At 38.2% G+C, this 24,346-nt stretch overlaps 1 protein-coding gene across 1 annotated transcript; it reads right to left on the reverse strand.

Annotated features, from left to right (window-relative positions):
* Positions 1–377: 377 nt before the first annotated feature.
* Positions 378–2,464, reverse strand: LOC137950888 (protein BEARSKIN2-like). Its single transcript, XM_068797548.1, has 3 exons — positions 2,302–2,464; positions 1,082–1,359; positions 378–974 (listed from the first exon to the last, which is right to left on the reverse strand). The coding sequence occupies exons 1-3, from the start codon at positions 2,462–2,464 to the stop codon at positions 378–380; spliced, it is 1,038 nt and encodes a 345-aa protein (XP_068653649.1).
* Positions 2,465–24,346: the final 21,882 nt, after the last annotated feature.

Consider the following 24,346-nt stretch of genomic DNA (forward strand, 5'->3'; position numbering starts at 1 on the left):
AGTGTAAACATTAGATTACGAATTATTCATCCCTAAGTACAAACATAAGAGTAGAGACTCTCCCAGTTCTAATTGTGATTATCTATTTATTTTCGATCTTTATTTCTTCTCCTCACTTAGGCAAGACAAAGAAGTAGTAGTAGATAAAGATTGAAGTTTTAACACCCAAACAAAAAGACCATGACCAATTGTTTTATACAAGTGCCAGCACAAGAAACAATAATAAAATAAAACTAAACTTCCCATTTGGGCACAAGAAGCGAAAACAGGACTTACTTCAAGCCCCACTTTTAATTACAGTTAATTAGTATTTAATTAAGGGTTTATCACCGAATATGATCCATCCCCTTTGAAACGAAAGCGTGAAAATAAAGTTTCTATTTTCCATATCCCCACAGATCCATCTCCCCTCGAAAAGAAAGTTGATTTATCTGACTTACTGATGCATTAGCCTCCACAAATCTCACTGCCTTGGACGGATCTTCCTGACCGATTGTAACCAGACGATCAAGCATAGCCCAGTCATTGAGGCTCTCATCTCTCCCTTCAACGATGGCAGACTCACAGGCATCGACATCCATCCCCCCTTCACAGGCTTGATACTGTTGCACTTGCCTGCCTAAGCTCTCGGCGGTGTCACTGTCCCTCAGATTGTTAGACAAGAACTGTTTCACCATTGCTGGGGAATCGCTGGTAATGGCGGGGAAGTCGTAGCTCAGGGGCTTAGCATTCCGGAGGTGGGTCTGTGCTTGAACGTGAGAGAAAGGCGAGGTGGGTACTTGAGGGTACAAGGCGAGGTCCCTCTTGTACAGATCAAACGTTTGGAGTTCCTGCCGGCGATCGTAGTGGATGTCTTTGAGAGTTAGAGATTGGTTGTTACCGTGCGAGCCGTTGCCGAGGCTGGTGCTTCCTTCACTCCCAATCTTGAAGAGATTCTTCTTCTTGAAAACCCGGCAAACCACCCAGCCATCATCCTGCAATAATCAGTATTATATTCTGTTATCGACGATCTTATGAAACCTAGTTCGCAAGAGACAGAAAGAAAGAAAGAGAGACGATAGAGAGAGGAGAGGAACTTTACAGTTCGATTGCCTTGCATGTCATCGATCTCCTCTAGCCTATACTCGTGCATGATCCAATCCGTCTTCTGGCCATGAGGAGCCCTCCCTCTGTAGAAAACAAGTGTCTTCCTCATTCCTATCTTCTTGTAGCTATTTCTTATGCATTTGTCTCTCCCTGTTGCCTTCCAAAATCCGGCGTTTGTGGCTCTGTTTGTTCTCGAACCAGTCGGGTACTTTCTGTCTTTGTGGCTGAAGAAGTACCAATCATTTTGTGGAGTCGAACCTATCTTACACCTCTCTAAGGCAAGAAAAAAGAAAGAAAGAAACACATGTAAGATGCAATTCTATATATTCATTAATTTAATGCATGGAAAGGGATTTTTAAGAATGAAGGTGGATGGTGTTAGCATAAGAACTCCAGAATATACAATGCATGGTGGCATTTTGTAAATTGTTGAACATGTTAAGTATGGGAAGTTGGGTCCAAAGGCCATCCCAAAATGACTAACTAACTTAGAAAATTTCATTCTCAACTCATAAACTCAAGATCTTTTTACTCATTAATCCATGTGGGACTATTCCTTAACATTTGGTATGAGTTGTCTTCTAGAGGAGGAAGTCTTCCGTAAAATGAAGGAGGAAATATGAAATATGTAAATATAAGACTTATTGTAAATGTATGAAAAATATATATACGAAATAAAATTTCTCCGGTGAAAGCTTACACTAAGAGTCATGTAGATGGGTCTCTGCGTGGTGAAGCTTTGATGAGCTTCACATGGATCGGTTATCCTAATCCGTCCATAATATTTCAAAAGTAGTTTCTCTACTAACCTTATTAAGTTCATAAAAACTAATGCTAGTGGCTGGTATGAACACCCTGAGATTCCTTGGAAATACAAATCATATTCAACCATGGAACTATAATTGCTTTTTTGAGGCAATCCTTATATTTTTCTGAATTAAAAAGAATTTAGGGAAAAAGCCATGTCATTGAGAAATCATTTTAAGCTCGCGTTTTATCTATAGGCAGCAATGCGTTCCTAACAAACAGAAAAGGAGAGAAAAAAGAAATCTTAATTAGCCTCTCAGGGTCACCATATACAGGCGCGGGCTCCAGTTGATGGAGCTTTCAGCCACTTCTGAACTTGATAGATTGATTCATGGTCCGTCTCTGGGAATTCAGTACAGAATCAAGATCCTCAACAGTAGTGTCTCTAACAATCTAAGAAAAACTCACCTTGCAGGTCCCAGGGTTCCATCTTGTTCAAGTCCACCTCTCTAATAACCTCCAAATCGAACTTCTGATAGGTGATCTTCTTCTTCAGGTAGTAATGCAACAGCTCCTCCTCCGTCGGATGAAACCTAAACCCCGGCGGAACTCCGCCGTTTGACGTACCCATATTCCTCCCTTCGTCTCTTCAGCCGTGTCTGTCAGTAGTATGAAATGCAGAATGAAGATCTCTGGTTGATTGTCAGCCCCTTGTTTTATTGTGTATCTGGGTGATGAAAAAGTAGACGCCGGAGACGACGCCGGAGGAGCAGCAAAAGCTGCCGTAGAATGCAAGTCAAAGATGTAAGACTAACGAGTCTCATGATCTTAAAATAATCTAAAGTGCTATAAAACGCGTTTACTCGTCATTACGTACTCTCTTGTCGATTTTCTCGTTTCTACTTCTCGTACAAAGTCTCGTCGTTGACCTTCCGCTTTACAAACACTCTTTTTTTTTTTTAATTAAAGAAATGAACCAAAATTTAACTCCATTTTTAACTAAGAAGTGGACCTAAAGTTATTTTTTTTTATAGTTTCATATTGGCACAAATGCAATCGTAATTAGATGATGATATTTCTTCTTAAAATTAATGATATGTAATTTTACAATCTCCATTGAAAATAAGTATCCCAATTGCTTAATTTTTATTATATATTAATTTTTTATCTCATTAATGATATATATTATAAATATATTTTAAAATAATTTTTTATTTACATTCGTGGATTGCGTCCTATCGACCAATGAGGTCTAATTGCTAGGATAATATGTTAGAGTCACCTTCTAAAATTTTTTGTTCAATAATTACAAGTTTTATTTTTCTACGTCGAAGAGAGTTTGTTCACTCCAAAAATAAATGCTATTTGATTCATAATTTTTTTCTCGTTTTTACAATTTCTTATATTTTTTTAATTCATAAATTCTTATTTTCTTAAGATGCTATTTGATTTCAAAAGTCACAAAATCACCTTCAGTTTTTTTATTCACCTCTAATTCTAGTGTTTCTAAATTCTATGAAAAAAATAAGAATTTGACCGTTATTATTTTTAAAAATAGTTAGTAAAAATGAGATAATGATCAAATTTTTATTTTTTTCCACGTAGGTGAGAGGAGTGAGTGGAATAACGATATTCTTTAATGAATATTTTTAAGAGGAAAACGATCCCAAGAAAAATAAAAATTCACATGATTACATGATTTTTGGATTGTTTCCAAAGCAAACTCCTTGATACCAGCGAAGCTTTGGACGGTTCAATCACATAAAATAAAGTTAACAAGAATTGAGGAAAATAAGTTCAAAAGGTTAAATATTGATTCATTTTTAAATAGGAGGTTGAGAAGCAGCCGCCACAGCTATAGTTTGGGCATGTGGGGGCAACTTTGGAGACTTTAGGATACCTGCGTTTGATTCCAATACAAGCTTTCAAGATACAACTTCAGATTTAATTACATAACATGGTTTTAATGTCAGATTCTTGTGAGATGCTTTCATAACTACTTGATTAATCATCCACTAACCTTTTAAGGGGCTTAATTAGATATTTCATATTAAAGTTTAGAAATATTTTTTTTCATTGACTAATTTTTCTTTCCTTTTGACCGGTTTTTTGCGTTTGTTTTGCCATAGAAATGAAAGCAAAGTTAGTTTTGGTGTTTGTAATTATTTTAGAATTAAATGTTTTTTATAAATAATAAAAATATTAAAAATAAGATATAAGTGATAAAAAAACCACTTCAGTGTTTCTTAGTTTACTTTTCTTATAGTTTCTATCCTAAAATTGGCACAAATGTTAAAAAGTATTCCTATGACATTTTTCCATACACTTTCCTATTAACACAAACACACTCTTAATATGAAATTATGTTTATATAAAAACGTCTGTTATGGTCCTGGGTTAAGTAATTAGCTTTCCGATACCTACCAGACAAGTCTTTTGGGTAATATTGGCTAAGTACTTAATATTTGGCATCAGAGCGGGTACCCACATCGCGAGTTCAAATCCTAAAGGGGGCGACCTTGCGAAAGGGACGACCTCGCGGAGGGGGCGACCTAACGGTGTTGCTAAAGTGGGTCGTCGCTAGAGTGAGCCGTCGTGGTTGTCGGTTCGTGAAGGTGGGATGTGATATTATGGTCCTGGCTTAAGTACTTTTTGCGACCTACCAAGCCGGTCTTTTGGGTAGTATTGGTTAGGTACTTAACAAAATGTATTCGTTGTAAAAAGGAATTTTAGCAAAAAACTATAAAAAACTAATTGCCTTTTTTTGGAAGATATTATGTATGTATTGTTGGGAGAGAAAAGATAGATGGATAGATAGGGGAAAACAAATAGAAACAAATAAAATATAAAAGAGAACTAGTTAAAAATCTATAGTAAATTATATGCCAGCACCAAACCTGCTCAGTGATGATGGTAAGATTTCATTAAGAGGTATTTCACTAATCAAAGAGAAGTTTTAGGCCTCATGACAGGTTTTCTCAGTATAAGATGGAAGAAATAGAAGGATATTTTAAGATGGCAGCAGGTCTCTTATTGGTTTCTCACATGGTGCTTCTCACATGGTGCTATTCGTAGCTTTTACAGCTCCAAGAGGAGTCTCTTTTAGTTCTTTCATATTCCTGAACCTCCACAAGAACCTCTACACGAGTGCATTCATATCCATGGTATAGAGTAGTTTTGTTTTAGCCCAAAACTAAATTAGCTTTCGAGTGTTAATTTAATATTGATTCTGAGTTTTCTGAGCCACGATTCGATCAAGAAACAGAAAAATAATAGAAATAGTAATAACTCCAATAATAAAAAGAAATTCATCATTCAAGGAACAAAGTTTTACTTTAGGGGTCTGTTTGGAACCATTAGAAAAGAAAAGAAAAGAAAAGAAAAGAAAAGAAAAGAAAAGAAAAGAAAACGAGAAAGAAAGTCATTTTCCGTTGTTTGGCATATGAGAATCACGGAGAGAAAAGAAAATGAGAGAGATATATAGTTTCTCCCCTAGCTATAATATTTTCCATCTTAAAATGATGAAATTCCAAAAGAAAAGAAAAGAAATAGAAAAGGGGTAGAGAAAATTTTAATCATCAAAATTTTAAAATATTAATATTTTTTTTTTCGTTTTCCTCTTGTATCCAAACAAGAAAAACTATATTTTTCTTTTATTTTCTCTCTCATTTTTCATAGACATCCAAACAAGAGAAAAAAAACCTCTTTTCTTTTTTAGGGGTTCCATATAAACCCTAGAAGTTTTTCGTTTTCTTTTTCTTTCCCTCTATTTTTCTAATATTACAAACACACCCTTCTCACCCTTCTCGGATTTTAACAATCAAAACCGGCAAACCCAAACTGGGTCTTTTTTCTTTCTTTTCAGGAAATAAAGCGAGGAGTGATTTTTTTTTTTTTTTTTTTTATAGATATTCAGCTAAAGTAAGAAAGAGGAATTTGATCAGAGGTGCAGCAGAGTGATCCCAAGCTCAGTTCAAAGTCAAACACAGAATGGGAAAAAGAAAGCAAAAAGAAAGGGGGAGGGAGGAAATGTGGCCATCACATGATGTTGAGTGTAGGCAAAGAATTTGGAGCTTTAAAAACCTTTCAATAATATCACTAATATCAATGCAAGAGCTCTTGGAAGATGGTCAATGCAAATGTTGTAAGCAACCTCGCTTCCCAAGCCCATTCTAATACACTTCAGAGAGATCGATCTCAAGTGAATGTTTGTGAAATCAGACGACGAACAGAAAGTTTCACTTTGTAAGGTGAGAATTACTACTCTTCTGTCACTTCTATTAGCGTGCATATGGCAGCAATACCTATGCAAAGTGTGGCGAAAATGGCCAATAATAACTTACCACCAACAGATATTTACAACAAAAAAATTCATTGCTAAAAAAATATTTTTGGTGCTTTTATTCAAGAAATATATTTTTTAAAATAATTTTTTTATCAAGATGAAAAATCAATGAAAGATGTTTTTATTTTTTCAAAATAATTCTCGCTATAAACATTTTTATTTTTAAAATATATTCCATGAAAAATTATCCAAAAAAGTTTTTTACTTTTAAAAAATCAGTGCTCGACAAAAAATTCATTGAAAAATATTTTTTAATTTTAAAAATATTTTTCACTATAAAATTCCCAATTTTTTAAATTATCTATAAAAAAATTTCAGCAAAAAATTAACCAATAAATTTTATTTTTTAAAAAAATTTCTTTAAAAAATTCATTGAGAAAATTTTTTTAAACAAATATAATTTGGAAAATAATACACCACGAAGTACTTTTAATTTTTTAAATTTTTTTCCAAAATTATTTTAATTTATAAAAATATTTATGAAAATTTGATGAAATTTTCATTAATAAATAGCAAAATGTTTCACCAACAATAATATAATGTAGATTTAAAATTTGTCTTTTTTATATTTTTTAATAGTTAATAAAATAAAATAAAATAAAAATTTTAAAACGAATTCAAAATTTTATTTATTTAGCTGAATATACAATGATGTACAAAAAAATATTGTGTATATAATAAAAAATAATTAAAATATAAAAAAAAAACTTTGAAGTGGGAGGAGCTAAAACTTCCTCACTACTATGAAGTCGATCAATTGGCATCATCAAAAGAAGATTTGGTGCCATGTGGAGCCATCAAACTTATCATCTGAACCATTTTTAGTTGAAGCCTACTCTGGTGGGTCCCACATTGTAACACTCCCCCTCAAGCTGGGGGTGAGAAAACATTGTAGTTGCCCAGCTTGCTGCAAATGTTGGACACAATTTTGTGAGTGACTGGTTTGGTGAGAATGTCTGCAACCTGGTTATGTGAAGATACATGTTGGAGAGATAAAACGCCGGCAGTGAATTTTTCTCGTATGAAGTGGCAGTCTATTTCTATATGCTTTGTTATCTCATGGAAGACTGGATTTGATGTGGTGTGAATTGCAGCCTGATTATCACAATATAGATTCATAGGAGCTTCTTTGTAAAAATCCAGTTCAGTTACGATAGATCTGATCCATAGGAATTCACTGACTGTGTGTGCCATGACTTTGTACTCTGCTTCTACACTAGACCTTGTAACTACATTTTGTTTCTTGCTCCTCCATGTAACCAAGTTTCCTCCAACCATCGTACAATATCCCCAAGTAGATTTTCTGTCATCCGGGGATCCGGCCCAGTCTGCATATGAGAAGCCTTTGATGTTGAAGTGTCCATGATTTTTATAGAGGAGCCCTCTTCCTGGTGCTCCTTTTAGATATCGTAATATCCGTTCTAGTGTTTGCCAATGACTGAGTTGTGGTTTGTGCATATATTGACTTACCACATTGACTGCAAATGAATATTTGGTCTCGTTACGTTGAGATAAATAAGTCTTCCCACCAATCTATGATATTTTTCGACATCTACTTCTTTTCTAGTACCTGTACATAATTTTGTATTCGAGTCCATAGGAGTTTCTGCTGGTCTACATCCCAACATTCCGGTCTCCTCCAATAGGTCAAAGACATACTTCCTTTGAGATAATATAATTCCATGTCTGGATTGTAGTACTTCAATACCCAAAAAATATTTGAACAGTCCGAGATCCTTTGTCTTGAATTCAGTACATATCCTTTCTTTTGTCTTTTGGATGCCTTTTGGATCATTGTCAGTTATAATAATGTCATCAACATATACAGCTAGAATTACCTTGTCCTTCAGTGTGTTTTTAATAAAGATAGGTGATCTCCTGAGCATCTGTGAAATCCAACCCGTATGAGTGCTTGGCTAAAATCTTCAGACCATGCACGAGGCGACTGCTTGAGACCATAAATAGATTTTTTTAATAGACATATGGACTCCCCCTCAACCACATACCCAGGTGGTTGCTGCATATAAATGTCCTATTTTATATCCCCATTTAGAAAAATATTTTTTACATCAAGTTGATAGACCTACCAGGAAGAATTAACTACCAAAGATAATAACAAACGTACCGAGTTTAATTTAGCCACTGGAGAGAATGTTTTTTCATAATCAATGCCATAACATTGTGTATAGCCTTTAGCAACAAGTCAAACTTTCAACTGAGCCACGGACCCGTCCAGATTGTGTTTAACTGTAAATACCCATTTGCAATCAACGGGTTTCTTATCTGAAGGAAGGGGGACTAGAGCTCATGTCTGATTTTTATAAAGAGCTTGCATTTCTTCATGCATAGCCTCCTTCCCCCCCTGGATGTTTGACAGCCTCCTGATAGGATTGTGGTACATGTACGGAGGAAATAGCCGATAGAAATTGACAACAAACAGGGGATAGACGATGATGAGACACATAATTTTTTATGAGATGAGAAGTAGAAGGCATGGTGCATGATATGGGCTCTTTCCTAACAGCAATAGGAGGAGTATCATATTCTAGGCCAAAAATAATCGAAGAAGATGGACTTACCTTGGTAGGATCCGACAACTCAGCAGGTGTGGTGCCACCCAATGTTTCTGGGGGTTGAGTAGTTTCTACAGCACGGGGCACAACCAATCGAGGAGAACCTGGTACGAAAGATAAACATGGAGGAGCATTATCAGAATAATATGGAGAGTCTTAAAAAATGTGACATCCCGAGATACAAGTAAACACTGAAGAGAGGGATTATAGCAAACATAACCCTTTTGTTTGCGTGAGTATCCTAAGATGAGACACTTCACAAATTTGGGATCAAGTTTACTGTGTTTTGGGGAGGAAATATGGACAAAACATTGACAATCGAAGATTATCAAAGGCAGTGAAAAAGGATCATCATCAGGTAATAATAGAGAGTATGAATTTTTTTTACCATGAATGGAAGAGGGTAACCGCTTTATAAGAAAACATGTAGTAAGAAATGCATGAGGCCAATAAAAATATGGAACTTTCATGACATATAGTAAACCGCGAGCTACCTCAAGAATATGACGGTTCTTCCATTCGGCTACACCATTTTGTTGAGGGGTATAAGCACATGATGTCTGATGAATAATGCCATTTTCTTGATAAAGCAAGTCAAGAACTTGGATGTGTATTATTTGGCATTATTCGACTGAAAGACTTTAACTTTCTGCCAAAATTGAGTGAGTACCATTGCATGAAAATATTTAAATATCAATGGTATTTTAAACAAAAATAACCAAGTGGTACAAGTGAAGTCATCAATGAATGAATAAAATATTTCACGTGAGAAATGTTGGAGACACTCAAGGGTCTCCATACATCAGTATGAATTAACAAAAAAGGAGAGACTTTTAATTTCTAGACGAGGTAAGTATGTAGACATCTGATGTTTAATCATTTGACATGCTTCACAATGAAGTTTTGACCACGCTTTAGGAAAAAAATGATGAAGAGATTGGGTGGACGGATGTCCCAACCGGTTGTGCCATAACCTGATTTCAGTGTCACGGGTGGATGTAGTATTTATTTGTGGCACATCTAGGTAGTAGAGCCCCCCTTGTTCACAGTCTCCACCAATCACCCACTTTGTTGTAAGATCCTAAAACACACACGAAGTGGGTGAGAAAGTTATAGAGCAATTAAAATGTTTGGTGAACTCACTAACTGTTATGGTCCTGGGTTAAGTACCTATGTCTTCCGCTCCTAACAGGCCGGTCTTTTGGGTAGTATTGGCTAGGTGCTTAACATTTGGTATCAGAGCAGGCGCTACGTCCTGACTTCGAGTCCCAGCGGCCGCGTGCGCAGGTGGACCGCAAGCCCCTGGCGTGACCCCTGACCCGGTCGCATTGCTGTGTTAATGCCGCCGTGGTCGTCGGCTCGGGCGGGCGGGGTGTGATGTTATGGTCCTGGGTTAAGTACCTATGTCTTCCGCTCCTAACAGGCCGGTCTTTTGGGTAGTATTGGCTAGGTGCTTAACACTAACCGATAAAAGATTCAAAGGGAAAGTAGGAATGAAATGGATATCAGTGAGCGGAAGTGATGGTGTAATAGAAGTGGATCCTTTCCGTTGAACTTTAGTTTGTGAACCATCAACAATGGTAACAAATTTATGTGTAAGACATGGAGAAACTGAGTATAGAAGTTGTTTGTTACCTGTAAGATGCTCGGAGACTTTTGAGTCAATTATCCAGGATGAAGAGGAGGCAGAAAACATACCTGAAATGGTGGTGGCAGAGGTTGGTGAAAAAGTACTTGGGGAGGACCCCACCATGGTCTTCATTTTCTGGAATAGTTCATAGTCTTCATTAGTAAAAGTATGCTTTTGATTTGTTGTGGTAGACTGCTCTACCTTTGTATCACTCACTAAGGCTTGGTTAGGCCTACTCTCATTAGCTTTATAACATCTTTCACAAAAGTGGCCCAATCTACCACATATAGAGCATTCTTTTAGGTGAAAGTATGTGTCTCTAGTGTGGTCATATCCTTTACAATGGGTGCATTCCTTCCCATCTGTTCGGTCAAAACCAGTCCTTCCACCTCTTCCTCTTCCTCCACTATAAAATCTGCCTCGGCCTCGACTTTTATCAGATGGTGTTCCCCTATGTCTAGAGTACATAGCAGATGACATTTCAGTAGTAGAGAGAGAAGCATCTGGAATATGGAGAAGTGTAGTACATACATCATCAAAAGTGGGAACCGCGGAAGAGCTAAGAAGGTGAGTCTTAGAAACTTCAAGATGCGGTTTAATGTTAGCAAGGCATATGGCAGTTAACAGGGCCTCTTTCTGTTTATCTTTGACAGAGATATTTGTAGAGGTTGGTTGGGCAGGTTTCCATTCTTGAAGAAAGCCTCGAAAGCGGGCCAAATATTCATGTATATTGTCTCCTTGTTTGGTGGTAAGCATCCGTTGTAAAATATCATATGACCTTTGTAAGTTGTCTGAGCTTGAATACAACTTGGAGCATGTCTCCAAAATTTGTTTAGCCGTCTCTAAATGAATGACATTATTGGAGACATGTTATTCCATACTATTGATAAGCCAACTAATAACCAAGGTATCCTTCTTTAACCATTTGGTATAGAATATATCATCTTCATCAATATGTGGTCCACGGTTAGTGAGATGACCAACTAGGCCCTTTGTGATAAGAAATCGATGAACCGATGTGGATTAGTTCATAAATTTTGATACCCCCCCGTAAGGGTACAGTGGTGATTTTGAGTTTGTCACTCTTGTGACTCATATTATCTTCAGCCATAATAGGCAAATCAAGTGAAATAGTTCTCCAAGCAAGTAATCAAAATATGACCAAGTGGAAGGCTTTAACCAACTCGGTTAATGGAGATGCTTAGCATAAATTCTAAGTAATTAAATTTAATGGATAATGACTCATAAAAGGCTAAACATCATCCCTCTTTATCCTGGAATCTTGTTCCCACAAATTTATAAAAAAATCCAATATGCACTGGTCTCGGTCAAAGTATTTTACAAACCGACAAAAACTGCCTTGATAATCTCTTCTAATAAAAGATAATCAAAGATGCATATATTCTCATAATTTCATAAGAAGAAAACATGCACAAGGACATCTCTAAACCACCTCTTAATATAAAAAACTAGTAGCATAAATTAATAATATCATAAATAAATACTTATCTCTTGAGCTTCAATCTTGCTTCACAAGGAGCCTTCTATGAGCAGCTTTTAATCATATCTGCATAGAGCATAATGGGGATCCTAAATTGGTAGCTCTAATACCATATTGAATTTAGGATCCTATGAATAATACCTTGAGCAAGAGGAGAGATAAATAAAAAAATGGAAAAAGAGAAGAACTCTCGAGTTGAGAGAGAAGAGAAGGAAAATAAAAGAGGGCACACATCACACGAGAGAGAAGAAAAAAAATAAGAAATTTGCTTGATGAATTCTGAGTTACAATCACCTCTATTTATAGTTGAGGAGGTGATAGAGTCCATGTACAAGTAATTTTAGGACTCCTAATTACATTCCAACTAGACCTCTCCAAGATAAGCCTACCATGATAAGATTACATTATTTATTTAAGAGACTTATTTAACTCAACTACAAACACCTTCTTTAAGGACGTGAATCAAGTTAGAGATCCAGCTCTTGTTCTTATCTTGTGGAACCCACATGATATTTCAGCTCATTTAGATAGAGATACCATCTCATGGTATCTTTGTGGGTCCCACTGGATCTTCAAATCTTCTATTTAATTCCAGCACATGTTCCTTATCTCTTAGTTAGAGCCACTTTGTATGAGGACTCTTGTTGACACCTCTTGAGCTCATGGTGGGCCCCACCAACTTGTGGGGCCATGGTGGGTTCCACATTGTAACACCTCTTTCTTGTACTTCTTCTTCTATTTCTCCCCTTCAAGTTGGGGATAAAAAGGACATTGAGACCCATCTTGGACAAAACACAATATGAGAGAAGAAAATCACTCTTAGCCATACGACAAAGCTCCGTACACCAACTAAAACAATCATACTCTGAAACACACTCCGTTCAATTCTAAAGGTGGAAAATCGGCCTGACTTTAGGCCTTAATAAAGAGACTACTCACTTTTTAAAGGCAGCTCAAACACAAATCACCTCTTGGGTGAGGAATGAAATACTTGAAGCAAGCTAGATGTTGGGCACACTCCTATATTATAGTGGGTCTAGGCATTGCTCTGAAGTGTTTAAAATAATAGAAGATAAATTAATGAAGTACTAAAGGATAACAACTTTAATTGGAAGGAGGCCATTATGCAACACTCATACTTCAAAATGAATCTAGAATATGACCCTTTAAAAAAACTAGGAGAGACTATAATGGTAGAACTTAATAGATTTGAAAAAGTATAACTTTTTTTGCGGTAACCAAAGTTTTCAGAGGAGTTGATGCGATACACAACCAAGTAAAAAAATGCAAAAATTAAAAACAACATCGAAGCAGCAAATTTTTTCTATACCTTGAACAAGCACATCATGGAGTGATTAAGTCTAACAAAAAAAAAATCTAATTAGAAGAGAAATTTGGCTAAAAAAATAGAATTCTAGGAGAAAAGGAAACTCAATTCATGTCAATGCATGGAGAGATAATAGGAGAGAAAATAGAAAAAAAATGGGAGATTTTCTGCAGAACTGACCTTCATTACTTCTGATATCAATATCTCCCACAAAATAGATCAGAATCACGCACCATTTATTGATTAAGAAACTAGTTTCAAATAAATTTAATTTGATTTCTAATTTGACATAAAAAGTTTTGTCCTTGAATCTATTATTACCTCTTTATTATCTTCATTTTGTAGCTAGATGTTTACCAACTCCAAAGTCAATATCTCTTACATGCTGGTTGACACAAAATTTTATCCTTCTAAAAATTGACTAATATAAATTTAATTAAAGTATAATATTTATTCATAAAATATACTACTTTTGAGAGAAAGAATCTGATAGATTTCAGACTCTTTAATCTAGCCGAACTGAATACTCTTTCTTCTTTGGCTAGCATGACCATTGAGTCTTCCAATATTTATATCTCTCTCTAGAAAACTAAGATTTAGATTTGGTGTGATAGGCAAGAAAATAGACTTATAGATGTTTCTTTTGACATATAATTCTTCATATAAAGTCTCATTCTTGATGGTATAAGATGTTTCGAAGATATTTCCGTCAATATACATTTTACAATATGAAAGGCTCATTATAGGGATTTGAACACCAAGAAAACAACAGGTACAAAACAAGAAAGAAAGAAAAAGATAGAATACAAACCTAAACTACTAGTGATGATAGATCATTAAAGGATCACACTATCTTTGTTGGTTGATTGAGTCAACTCACAAATCTTGCTATGATACCATGATGAATTTCTATAAAAGAGAAAAACTTCACTAACTTTATGTAATTTGAGTACAATGAGTCTCTATTTATAATAGAGAAAAAAAGTAGAATCCATTAAAATTAAACCACCATTGTCCTAGTTACACACCCAAAGTTAAACACTAAAAGATAAACCCTAGAAAAATTGAAAAACTGAACATAAATTGAAGACTAACATAACTAAAATACCTTTAACTGAGACTCTTCTATGAAACCTCCTTCCATGAAACTCTTCTTAAACTCCACCATATTAATTCTAGCTCTGTGAGACTTCTTACTGTGAGAGTCATGTAAAACTCTTTCATACATGCTCTTCAACACTCCCCCCTCAAGGTGGAGTTTAAAACTTCATCTTGCAATGAAAATGATTCTTGGTCTTTTATTTTCTTTTGTTGAAAAAAAACCCATCATAGATGCAAAAACTTCTTTTATGCTCCATCTTTCTCGAATATTTTGGACACATAAAAGTTACCATAATATCAAGCTGGGAATAAAAAGGACATAGGGACCCAACTTGGAAAAAAAAATTGGAGAGAAAAATCACTCCTAGCCGTATGACAAAGCTCCAAACACTAGGAAAAAATGGTCATAGTCTAAAATACACTCTGCTCAATTTTAAAGGTGGAATAATGGCTTAACTTCAAGGCACAACAAAGAGACTACTCACTTTTTAAGGGTAGCTCAAACACTAATCACCACTTTGGGTGAAGAATAAAAGGTTTGACTTAAGCTAGATGTTGGGTACACTCCTATACTTTTTAGGTAGTGGGTCTAGGCATCGATCTGAAGTGATAAAACACAAGATGATAAATTCAAGACGTACTAGAGGAAAACAACTTGAATTGGAAGGACAAGACTATGCAACACTTGTACTTCCAAAGTGACTCTTTTTTTTTTTTTTGAAAACTAGGGGAGACTATAACGATAAAACTTAATAAATTTGACCAAGTAGAACTTTTTTGGGTGACAACCATTTTTTGGTGTCAACTGTGTTGAAGATACACAACCAAGTAACCAATATGCAAAACTTGAAAGCAATATTGAAGAAATATATTGCATACCTTGAATGGGCACAACATGGAGTGATTAAGTCCCATTTTCTCTCTTATTACCTCTCCATGCATTGTGTTGGAAGATGGGCCCAAGCCCACACGAGCAAGGAAGGCATGCACATCCAAGTGTGTTAGAAGATGGGTTCAAGCCCACAGACCAAAGAGAAGGCCCACATGCTGTGGCATGATGGTAAATAAATAGTTATCTCATAAAGATGACATTGATATAATTAGTTTAAGTTTTAGGGGCATAATTATAATATTTTAGTTTCACTCATCTATAGATAGAGATTTAGGGGGAGGGTTAGGATACAAGTCCATAGCCTCATTCTTCTTCTTGTTTTCTCCCAATGAGTTCCTCTTCTTCTTTCTCCATGATCTAATCATGGATTCCTAAAATTAACCTGGTATCAGAGTATTGATTTTCAAGACTAGTAGCTATGATTTTTAGAATTCTCAGTTTTTGAAATTGGGTGTGTGCCTCCACGTTGTCTCTTGAGTTTTTTCTTCGGATTCTTAGCATGAATATTTTTTTTAGGATAGCCGGTCCATAAATTTTTCGTGTTCTCAGTATTTTTTCTGGATTATCCAGCGAGTCCACTCCGAGTTGAGCTGTGAGAACTTAGCAGGACAACAAACATGCTATCGAGTCATCACTGTTGTCGGGCTCTACATTTGGACATTGTGATTTTCAGGATTCCATCTGTTAAATTAGGTCGAAGGCCCTATCCCATAATGACTAACCACTTAGGAAACCTTTTTCCCCAACCAATAAACTCAAGATCTTTGTATCAACTAATCCATGTGGGACTATTTCTTAACAATCCCCCTCACATGTATGCCTGCTCTCTTTTGTGGCTCTACAAGCGGATAATTTAGGTGGAGGCCCACATACTGAGTGGCTTGCTCTAATACCATGTTAAATTGGGTCGAAGGCCCTATCCCAAAATGACTAGCCACTTAGGAAACCTTTTCTCCCAGCTAATAAACTCAAGATCTTTGTATCTACTAATCCATGTGGGACTATTTCTTAACACCATCCATGGTCCCAAAAGCATTCATCGCAGCAACCATCAAAGATAGAAGCAATGCAAACTGGTTGGAGCGAAACCCAACCATTTCCACTATAGTAGGGCTGTAATACACGACCATGTTGATTCCAGTAAATTGTTTAAACACCTAAAGACATGTTCCAACAAAAATTGCAAGCCTGATTTCTTTTGTCATGAAAACTTCATTGTATCTGTTACTGGACTTCGTAGATCAACAATAAGCTGGCCATTAGCGTACCTCCTGGAGGGATGACTCCCCATTCGGCTCCAGCACCGATATCAGAATTGATCAGTGTTGGGAATTCACAATTCAAAGTAGCAAAAAAGTAAAAGAATTGCAAAGATGCAAGATGACGATGCTGGATTCCGAAGCAGCGTAAGAAGAATCCAAACAAAAGATGAATCTGTGCTTGATCACATAGGAGGAGAAAGGTGTCCCTCTTTTGGATATTACTTACTAAGCTATTGATTAGAAGGATTTGTTCCCAACATTGTTTGGACCTCCGTCAGTCAACAAATAAATTCTGCACTGTTGGCTGACTGATCTTTGCTTCTGAAAATAACTTTGGCGACACCGAGAGAGGTGGAGACAGAAAGATCCTCTTCCTTGGCATTTTGGTTCTCTGGCATTGTAACTTTCCTCTCTAGCTGGCTGGAACTTACTATTGTTTCCTTAATTGGCATCTATCATCTTTAGCAGCACATTCTTCATAACTTGGCTCATTACTGCAACTCAAACCAGCAAACCATATTTGTTGATCGTCATTATGGGTCATCTCTCAAGTTAGGTATTCTATTTCTAGAAGGATACATGCTCACTGTCATTTCTGGACGTGTGCATTTGGTTCATCACTGCTGTGTGGTCTGTCTTCCATTCTCTTGGAAGATGGGCCCAAGCCCACACGACCAAGAAAAAACTGCAAGTCCAAGTGTGTGGAAGATGGGCTCAAGCCCACAAGCCCAAGGAAGGCACTAACATCCACGAGATATGAAAATAGGTTCAAGGCCCATAGAACAAGGAGAAGGCCCATTGGCCCATTAGTGATGGCATGATGGTAAATAAAGAATCATCTCATAGAGATGGCATTGATGTAATTTGTTTAAGTTTGAGAGGCATAATTATAATATTATAGGATTATTAATCTATAAATTGAGCTTTAGGGGAAGAGTTAGGACATAAGTCCATAACCTCTTCTTCCTCCAGTTTTCTCCCAAAGATGTCGTCTCCCTTTTTCTGCATGAGCTAAATCCTTGGAGTCCAAAAAATCAACAAGGTATTAGAGCATTAATTTTCAAGACTCGAAGTATGGTTTTCAGGATTCCATAAACCCATTATTTTTTATTTTTTCAAATTGATGGTTCTTTTTTTATATTTTTTGGAGTTCATTTTTTATTTTTATTTTGTTGGTCGTTTTCTCTTGTTGCCCACTATAGCCTTGTAGTTTTTTCTTCTTCCTATATCCAAGCAGAACAACATCCCCAGTTGTGCTTCTAATCGTCTAATTAGCTGTCCATCACTGGTTTCCCTTGTTCTTTTGCTGTTGTCGAGCCTCCCTCACAGTGTCGAACTTCCTTCATTTTCTACCCTGTCCAGGAGCCTTCCTCAGGGTCGTGAACTTACCATGTTGTGGACCTTTCTGCATGATCGTGTTTGTACATTTATTTCTTTATCATATTGATGAACCCTCTAGAGAGGCGGGCTTTGAGGCCTTTGATGACAACATACATTTGAAAAAGGGTTGTTGGTTGTTGGAGAAGGTTTTGATTACTGAATGAGTTCTGAAGTTGAAGAACAAGATTCAATTGTAGTTTTGTTTGGAACGTTTGGTGGTCTCTTCCAAGAGGCACAACTGGAATAACAAACGTGAGAGTAAAATCACTCCTAGTCGTAAGACATCGCTCCATACTCAAGTCAAATGACTCATGCTGGATGTTGGGCACACTCCTATCCTTTGTAGGTAATGGATCTCTAGCCATTGCTCAAAAGTGTAGTAATGAACTAATCCATCACGGTGTCCCTCTACAAGACACTGACTCTCAAATGGTAGGAGAAAAGATGCCAATTGAGAGGGGTAACGGGTAATCACCCAGAAGATAATATTACCACTGCTAATTCACTGTAACAAATTTTGAATACATTGTAAAACCAGTTGTCAACGCTTGTGGGAGTACAATGGATTTTATGTGTGATTTCTGAGATCATTTTCTATTTATAGTGTGGAATGGATTCATCGTTCACAATGGCAGACTTCAATCTTTGGTATTCTATAGAATAACTTTGCTAAGATTACAACAAACCAGTGATCAGTTCAGAAAGATATGCTGTTGCCAACTCAGAATCGTATTATTTAAAGATTGATCTTCGGATTTTGAAAATCAATCCTCAAATGGTATCTCTGCTATCATGATATCTGGCATTTCCATTATGAGCCCAAAATTACTATTGAGTTGCTTGAATCAACGTAAAACCTTCCGAGATTGGTTATGTTGAACACTACTACAACAGCTCGTCATGACAACAAGATCATTTTTTACTCTCACTATTCTATTTCCAGGAAGATTTCCTGTACTTCTCCAGGTTCTTTGGCCTTTCCTTTGCTAGCTTCGGCGACGACGAAGCTGTCCCGCTCAGTTCAGTCACGGGGAGGAAGACAATGAATAAATTAATTTTCCAACTTAGCTGCCGCAATGATTTTATGCCGTCAAGTGACCCGAACTAGGTCTGTTATGTTCCATTGGGTTAACCCAGCGGGCAGGAGACAGTCTCATTCTGTTCTGGTCAGGTTAATCCAGCAGGTCGGGTCAACTCACACTGACTCAACTTGGTCTGGTCAACCTGACTCTACCCACTTGTTTTCTGCCTCAGTTACACGTGTCTAGGTCTTGAGTTCTATACCTATCTCTTCTGTGACTTGGCTATATTGGTCTGATATCTAACTAGGCTCGAATGGATTATTATCTTGAATTATTACTCAGTTTCAGCATACTATTTGGAGCAACTTCTTTATTCAGTGTTGGATTATTTGCGGATTATTTTATGGATCATTTTAAGTATTTTTACTATTTGGTACTTGTTATTGGGCCCAGGCCCATGTCACATGTTGCTATTGTGTCTATCTAATTGAGACATTATTATTGAAGGACTTTTTAGTTGTTGACTGTTGTTAGCATTGGTTATTCTAATGAAGAAGAAAGCACATGGTGGCCCAGAATATTATCTTCCGGGTGATTACCTGTTACCCCCCTTAATTGGCATCTTTACACCTACCATTCGAGAGTTGGTGCCTTGTGGTGGGACACCATGATGGAAGAGTTTATTAATACACTTTTGATCAATGCCTATAGAACCACTACCTACAGAAGATAGGAGTGTGCCCAACATCCAGCATGAGTCATTTGACTAGAGTATGAGGTGATTTCTTACGATCAGGAGTGATTTTTCTCTCACTTATATTATGCCAATTGGGCCTCTTGGAAGAGACCACAAGCTTGAGGGGGAGTGTTGGAGGATATGGTGGACTACCATTTTATATGGTAAGATTCTATACACCATTTGCAATAAGCTGGGTGTTCATGATGTTCTCTCACCCCCAGCTCGAGGAGGAGTGTTGTAAGATGGGCCATAGACCAAGGACAAGGCCCATATGCCCATATAGTGATGGTAGGATGGTAAATAAAGAGACATCTCATAGAGATGACATTGATGTAATTAGTTTAAGTTCCAGGGGCATAATTGTAATATTATGAGATTATTAATCTATAAATTGAGATTCAAGGGAAGCATTAGGACATAAGTCCATAACCTCTTCTTCCTCATGTTTTCTCCCAAAGTTGTTGTCTCCCTTTTTCTCCATGACCTAAATACATGGATCTTGAAAATCAACACATCCCAAGCAGAAGTTTCGCACTACTTCTCTATTCCACATTGTTGTTTTTTGGAAAGTTTCCTTCAATCTGTTGCTACGTAATTTCTCCATTTATGCTATCTTTGGAAACTCCCCCTTCACTGGAACAACTAATCCTTCTCAGTTCATCTCGCTGATTATTGTTACGGTCCCGAGTCATGGATCGAGTAACACGGTGTGGGATTTGTAAATCCAGCACTGGTACTGAGTTGCTGGACTCGGTAAGGAGGATTAAAGATCCCTTCTTTAATTGATCTTCCTCACGTGATCAGTCAATCCTTTGATAACCCAATATAGTGCAAGAGATATAAATATGGTGGAAGATATATCAACGTGGAAAGATCTGATAAAAGAATACCTTTTTTGGTTCACGACAATCAGGGTTTTACCCTTGACTTTGCTGCTGCACGTGCTAGGGTTGCGGTCCTAGCTTTGGGGTAGCCCTTGGCTCACGTTGGGATGGTTTCTTCTCTGTTTCCGTGGTGACTCCAAGCTGGAAGGAGGGGCACCAGTCCTCTACGTGGAAGAACTAGAAAAACCTCTCCTTTTCTGCTCGTCAAGAGGGTTAGACCCCTTGCTTGTTGTTGACGTTGAGAAGGAGGGAAGACCCTCTCTTTGGGCTCGAAAAAGGGGCAGGAAGCTCCTCTTCTAGCTATGGATGATGATGAAGGAAGATGGGTGAAGATGGATGGTAATGGAGGATGAAGGATACATTGGGTTTTTGGAGTAAACCCTAAACTCAAGATCAAAAGGTGATCTCAGCCTGTTTACACTAGGTTACTCAAAAATCTCAAGCTTGCCTTCTTTCATTCATTCTCTCCTATAAATAGATTACGTCATGGAGTTTTATGGTTAGGGTAACAATAATTCCCATAATGCCCCTACGACCCTACTATTACAATAATTAGAAATAACTCCTACTTAAAACAATATAAGAAATAAATCCTACTTAAAGTAATATAAGAAATAAATCTTACTAAGTGAGTTGTTGTTGCCTCCTTCATTGTGTGACTCGGTGTGCTATTGAGTCCACAACATCTGCCTCCCCCTAGAGAAAGAGCATGTCCTCAAGAATCTCCCACTGGTCATTGGTCAGTCGAGCGTGTAACACCGCGGCAGGTGTAAGTATAACCTCGCCATTATCAACCTATTGGTAGGAATGGAGTGGATGTAGGCGGTGCCCCGGAATATGGCTTCAAGAGGGAGACATGAAACACATCATGAAGCTTGGCCGTGTCCGAAAATTTGAGCTGATAAGCGACTGGTCCCACACACCGAAGAATGGGGAACGGCCCAAAAAATCTGGGAGAGAGCTTATGTCGTGAAGGTTCCGCAAGAGACTGTTGGCGGTAAGGTTGGAGCCTTAGCCACACATAATCTCCAACCTCAAAAGAGACCTCACGGTGGCCTTTGTCGTAGACATCTTTCATACGAACTTGGAACGATGTAGTCGTTCTATGATATTCTGTAGCAGCAGATCATGGTCCATGAGTGCCTGATCAATTGCGTCCACTTGGGTGGACCTTGGGTTGTACGAGAGAAGACGAGGTGGATCCCGACCACATAGAACTTGGAAAGGAGTGGATTTCAAGGTAGAGTGGAACAAAGTGTTGTAACAGTACTCAACCCACGAAAGCCATTGAACCCATTGTCTAGAATCATAGATACATCTTGATGGTGCGGTTAACCACCTCATTTTGCCCGTCTGTCTGTAGATGATAGGCGGAGGAGAACTTCAATTTAGTCCCACTCAAGCGAAAGAGTTCTCGCCAAAAGGTGCTCGTGAAGACTGCATCTTGGTCACTCACAATCTATTCCGGAATGCCATGTAAGCAGACAATCTTCTCCAGGAAAGTCTGAGCAACCCATGTTGTTATATAAGGATGAGCCAGCGGTATAAAATGTTCATACTTTGAGAATATATCAACCACCACGAAAAGTACGGAATTTCCGGAGGACAGGAGTACACCCTCCACAAAGTCCATCGAAATGTCGACCCAAACCTGCGTAGGAAGGGCCAGAGGCTAGAGAAGACCGGCTGGACCCAAGTGCTGGGCTTTGTTGTGCTGGTAGACCTGACAGTCGCCTACATAAGTCACAATAGAGGGCTTCATGGTTTGCCAGTAAAAATCAACCCGAATTCTGTGCAATGTCTTATGTATCCCCTCGTGTGTGCTGTCATGGTAGGCAGAGAGAATAGCTGGAATCAAGTCGGACACAGGTGGAAGGAAAAGCCGCTGCCTGTAATAAATAAGTGAATCCTGGATGGACCACTTCGAATTCATTGTCCCCTCCAAAATTTTGAGAAGTAGCTCTTGAAACACAGGGTCAGTGGCATGTGCATCTCTCACCAAGTCAAGGATGAGAAATCGTGGCTAGCTGAGCGAATAGACCGACTGCTGATCCTCAAAACACCGCGACAAGGAATCTGCCACTTTATTCAATCTCCACGCATAATATTCCACCGAGAAGTCAAAGCCCAACAACTTACTAATCCAGTGTTGTAGCGACAAAGTCGTCAAATGCTGTTCCAGTAGGAATTTAAGGCTATAGTGATCGGTGCGTATGAGAAATGCCCTACCCCAGAGATAAGGCCTCCAATGTTGGACTGCCTTGGCCAAACCAATCAATTCCTGCTCATAGGCTGCCAACTTGTGATGGTGGACTGCCAACTGTCTGCTAAAATACGCAATAGGATGACCCAACTATTGTAAAACGGCCCCAATGCCCCCACCCGAAGCGTCGCACTCCACCACAAATAATGCGTCAAAGTTAGGAAGATGTAATACTGGTGCGGATGTGAGAGAAGATTTGAGTGCTTCAAACGATTGGGTGGTCTTCTCATTCCAAATAAAGGAATTTTTCTTGAGGAGACTGGTCAACGGTGCTGCTAACGGCCCATAGTTCTTAATAAATTTGCGGTAGTAGCCCGCAAGACCCAAAAAACCCCGTAATGCAGAACAAGACTGTGGCTTCAACCACTCATGAATAACTCGGATCTTCTCGGGATCAACCATGACCCCCTCATGTGAGATAATGTGTCCCAGATAAGCCACATGTGAAGCTACAAAAGAACACTTGGAATGTTTTAAATAGAGCTGATGTGCTCGTAATAAGTAAAAAATAATCCTCAAGTGTTCCAAATGCTCATTCACCGACTTGCTATATATAAGAATATCATAAAAAAACACAAGAATTTTTTTTTGAAGATAGGGGCTAAATACTCGTTCATTAGAGCTTGAAAAGTAGAGGGTGCATTGGATAACCCGAACGGCATGGCAACGAACTCAAAGTGGCCATGATGTGTCTGGAATGCCGTCTTCTTGATATTAGAGGGGTGCATCCGGACTTGATGGTATCCTGAACGGAGGTTGAGTTTAGTAAATAACCACGACCCATGTAACTCATCCAGGAGCTCATCCACTACCGGAATTGGAAACTTGTCTTTCACTGTTGAAACGTTCAAATCCCGGTAATCCACGCCAAATCTCCATGTCCCATCATGTTTCTTCACAAGTAAGATGGGTGAAGAGAACGGGGAGCGACTGGGATGAATAAGACCCTATTGCAACATATCCTGGCACTGACGCTCTATCTCGTCCTTCTGAAGGTGTGGGTAATGGTACAGTCGCACGACTACCACCTCATATCCTGGTTTCAGGCAGATCATGTGGTCACAGTGCCTCAGGGGAGGCAATCCGGAAGGCTTCTGGAAGAGGTCAGAGAACTCCTCAACCAAACCATCAATAGTACTGTCAGGCTATTCCTGTGTCTGCATGGTGTGAATGCAGTGGGCCCTGTCCACCTGACAGCCCTGTAAGAGCACCCGACTCCCGGCCAAAAAAAAGCTCATGGTTAAAGCCAAAAAGTCCCACAGAATGGGCCCGAACATTTGTAACCATTTAATGCCTAATACCATATCAAATCCAGCCAATAGAAAGAGTTACCGCCTTAATGATCCCATAGCGAGGGACCTTCTCGCCATTGGCCACTAAGACGGTGGCAGTCGAATGAGGTTGTATCTGTAGCTGGAGGTGTTGTGAGACTGTCAAACTCAAGAAATTGTGTGTACTCCCTGAGTCGACAAGTCCCACCAATTCCTGGTCGATGACATTAGCTCAGACTTGCATCGTTTTAGGCGATTTCTGCCCAGTAATAGCATGCAAGGAGATCTCTGGTGGTTCCTACTCGATAACATCCTCTGGCTCC

The sequence above is a fragment of the Aristolochia californica genome, unplaced genomic scaffold, assembly GCF_029961685.1.
Source record: "Aristolochia californica isolate CCGP_79_NKW_82.1479 unplaced genomic scaffold, dmAriCali1.0.hap1 SCAF_14, whole genome shotgun sequence".
NCBI lineage: Eukaryota > Viridiplantae > Streptophyta > Magnoliopsida > Piperales > Aristolochiaceae > Aristolochia > Aristolochia californica.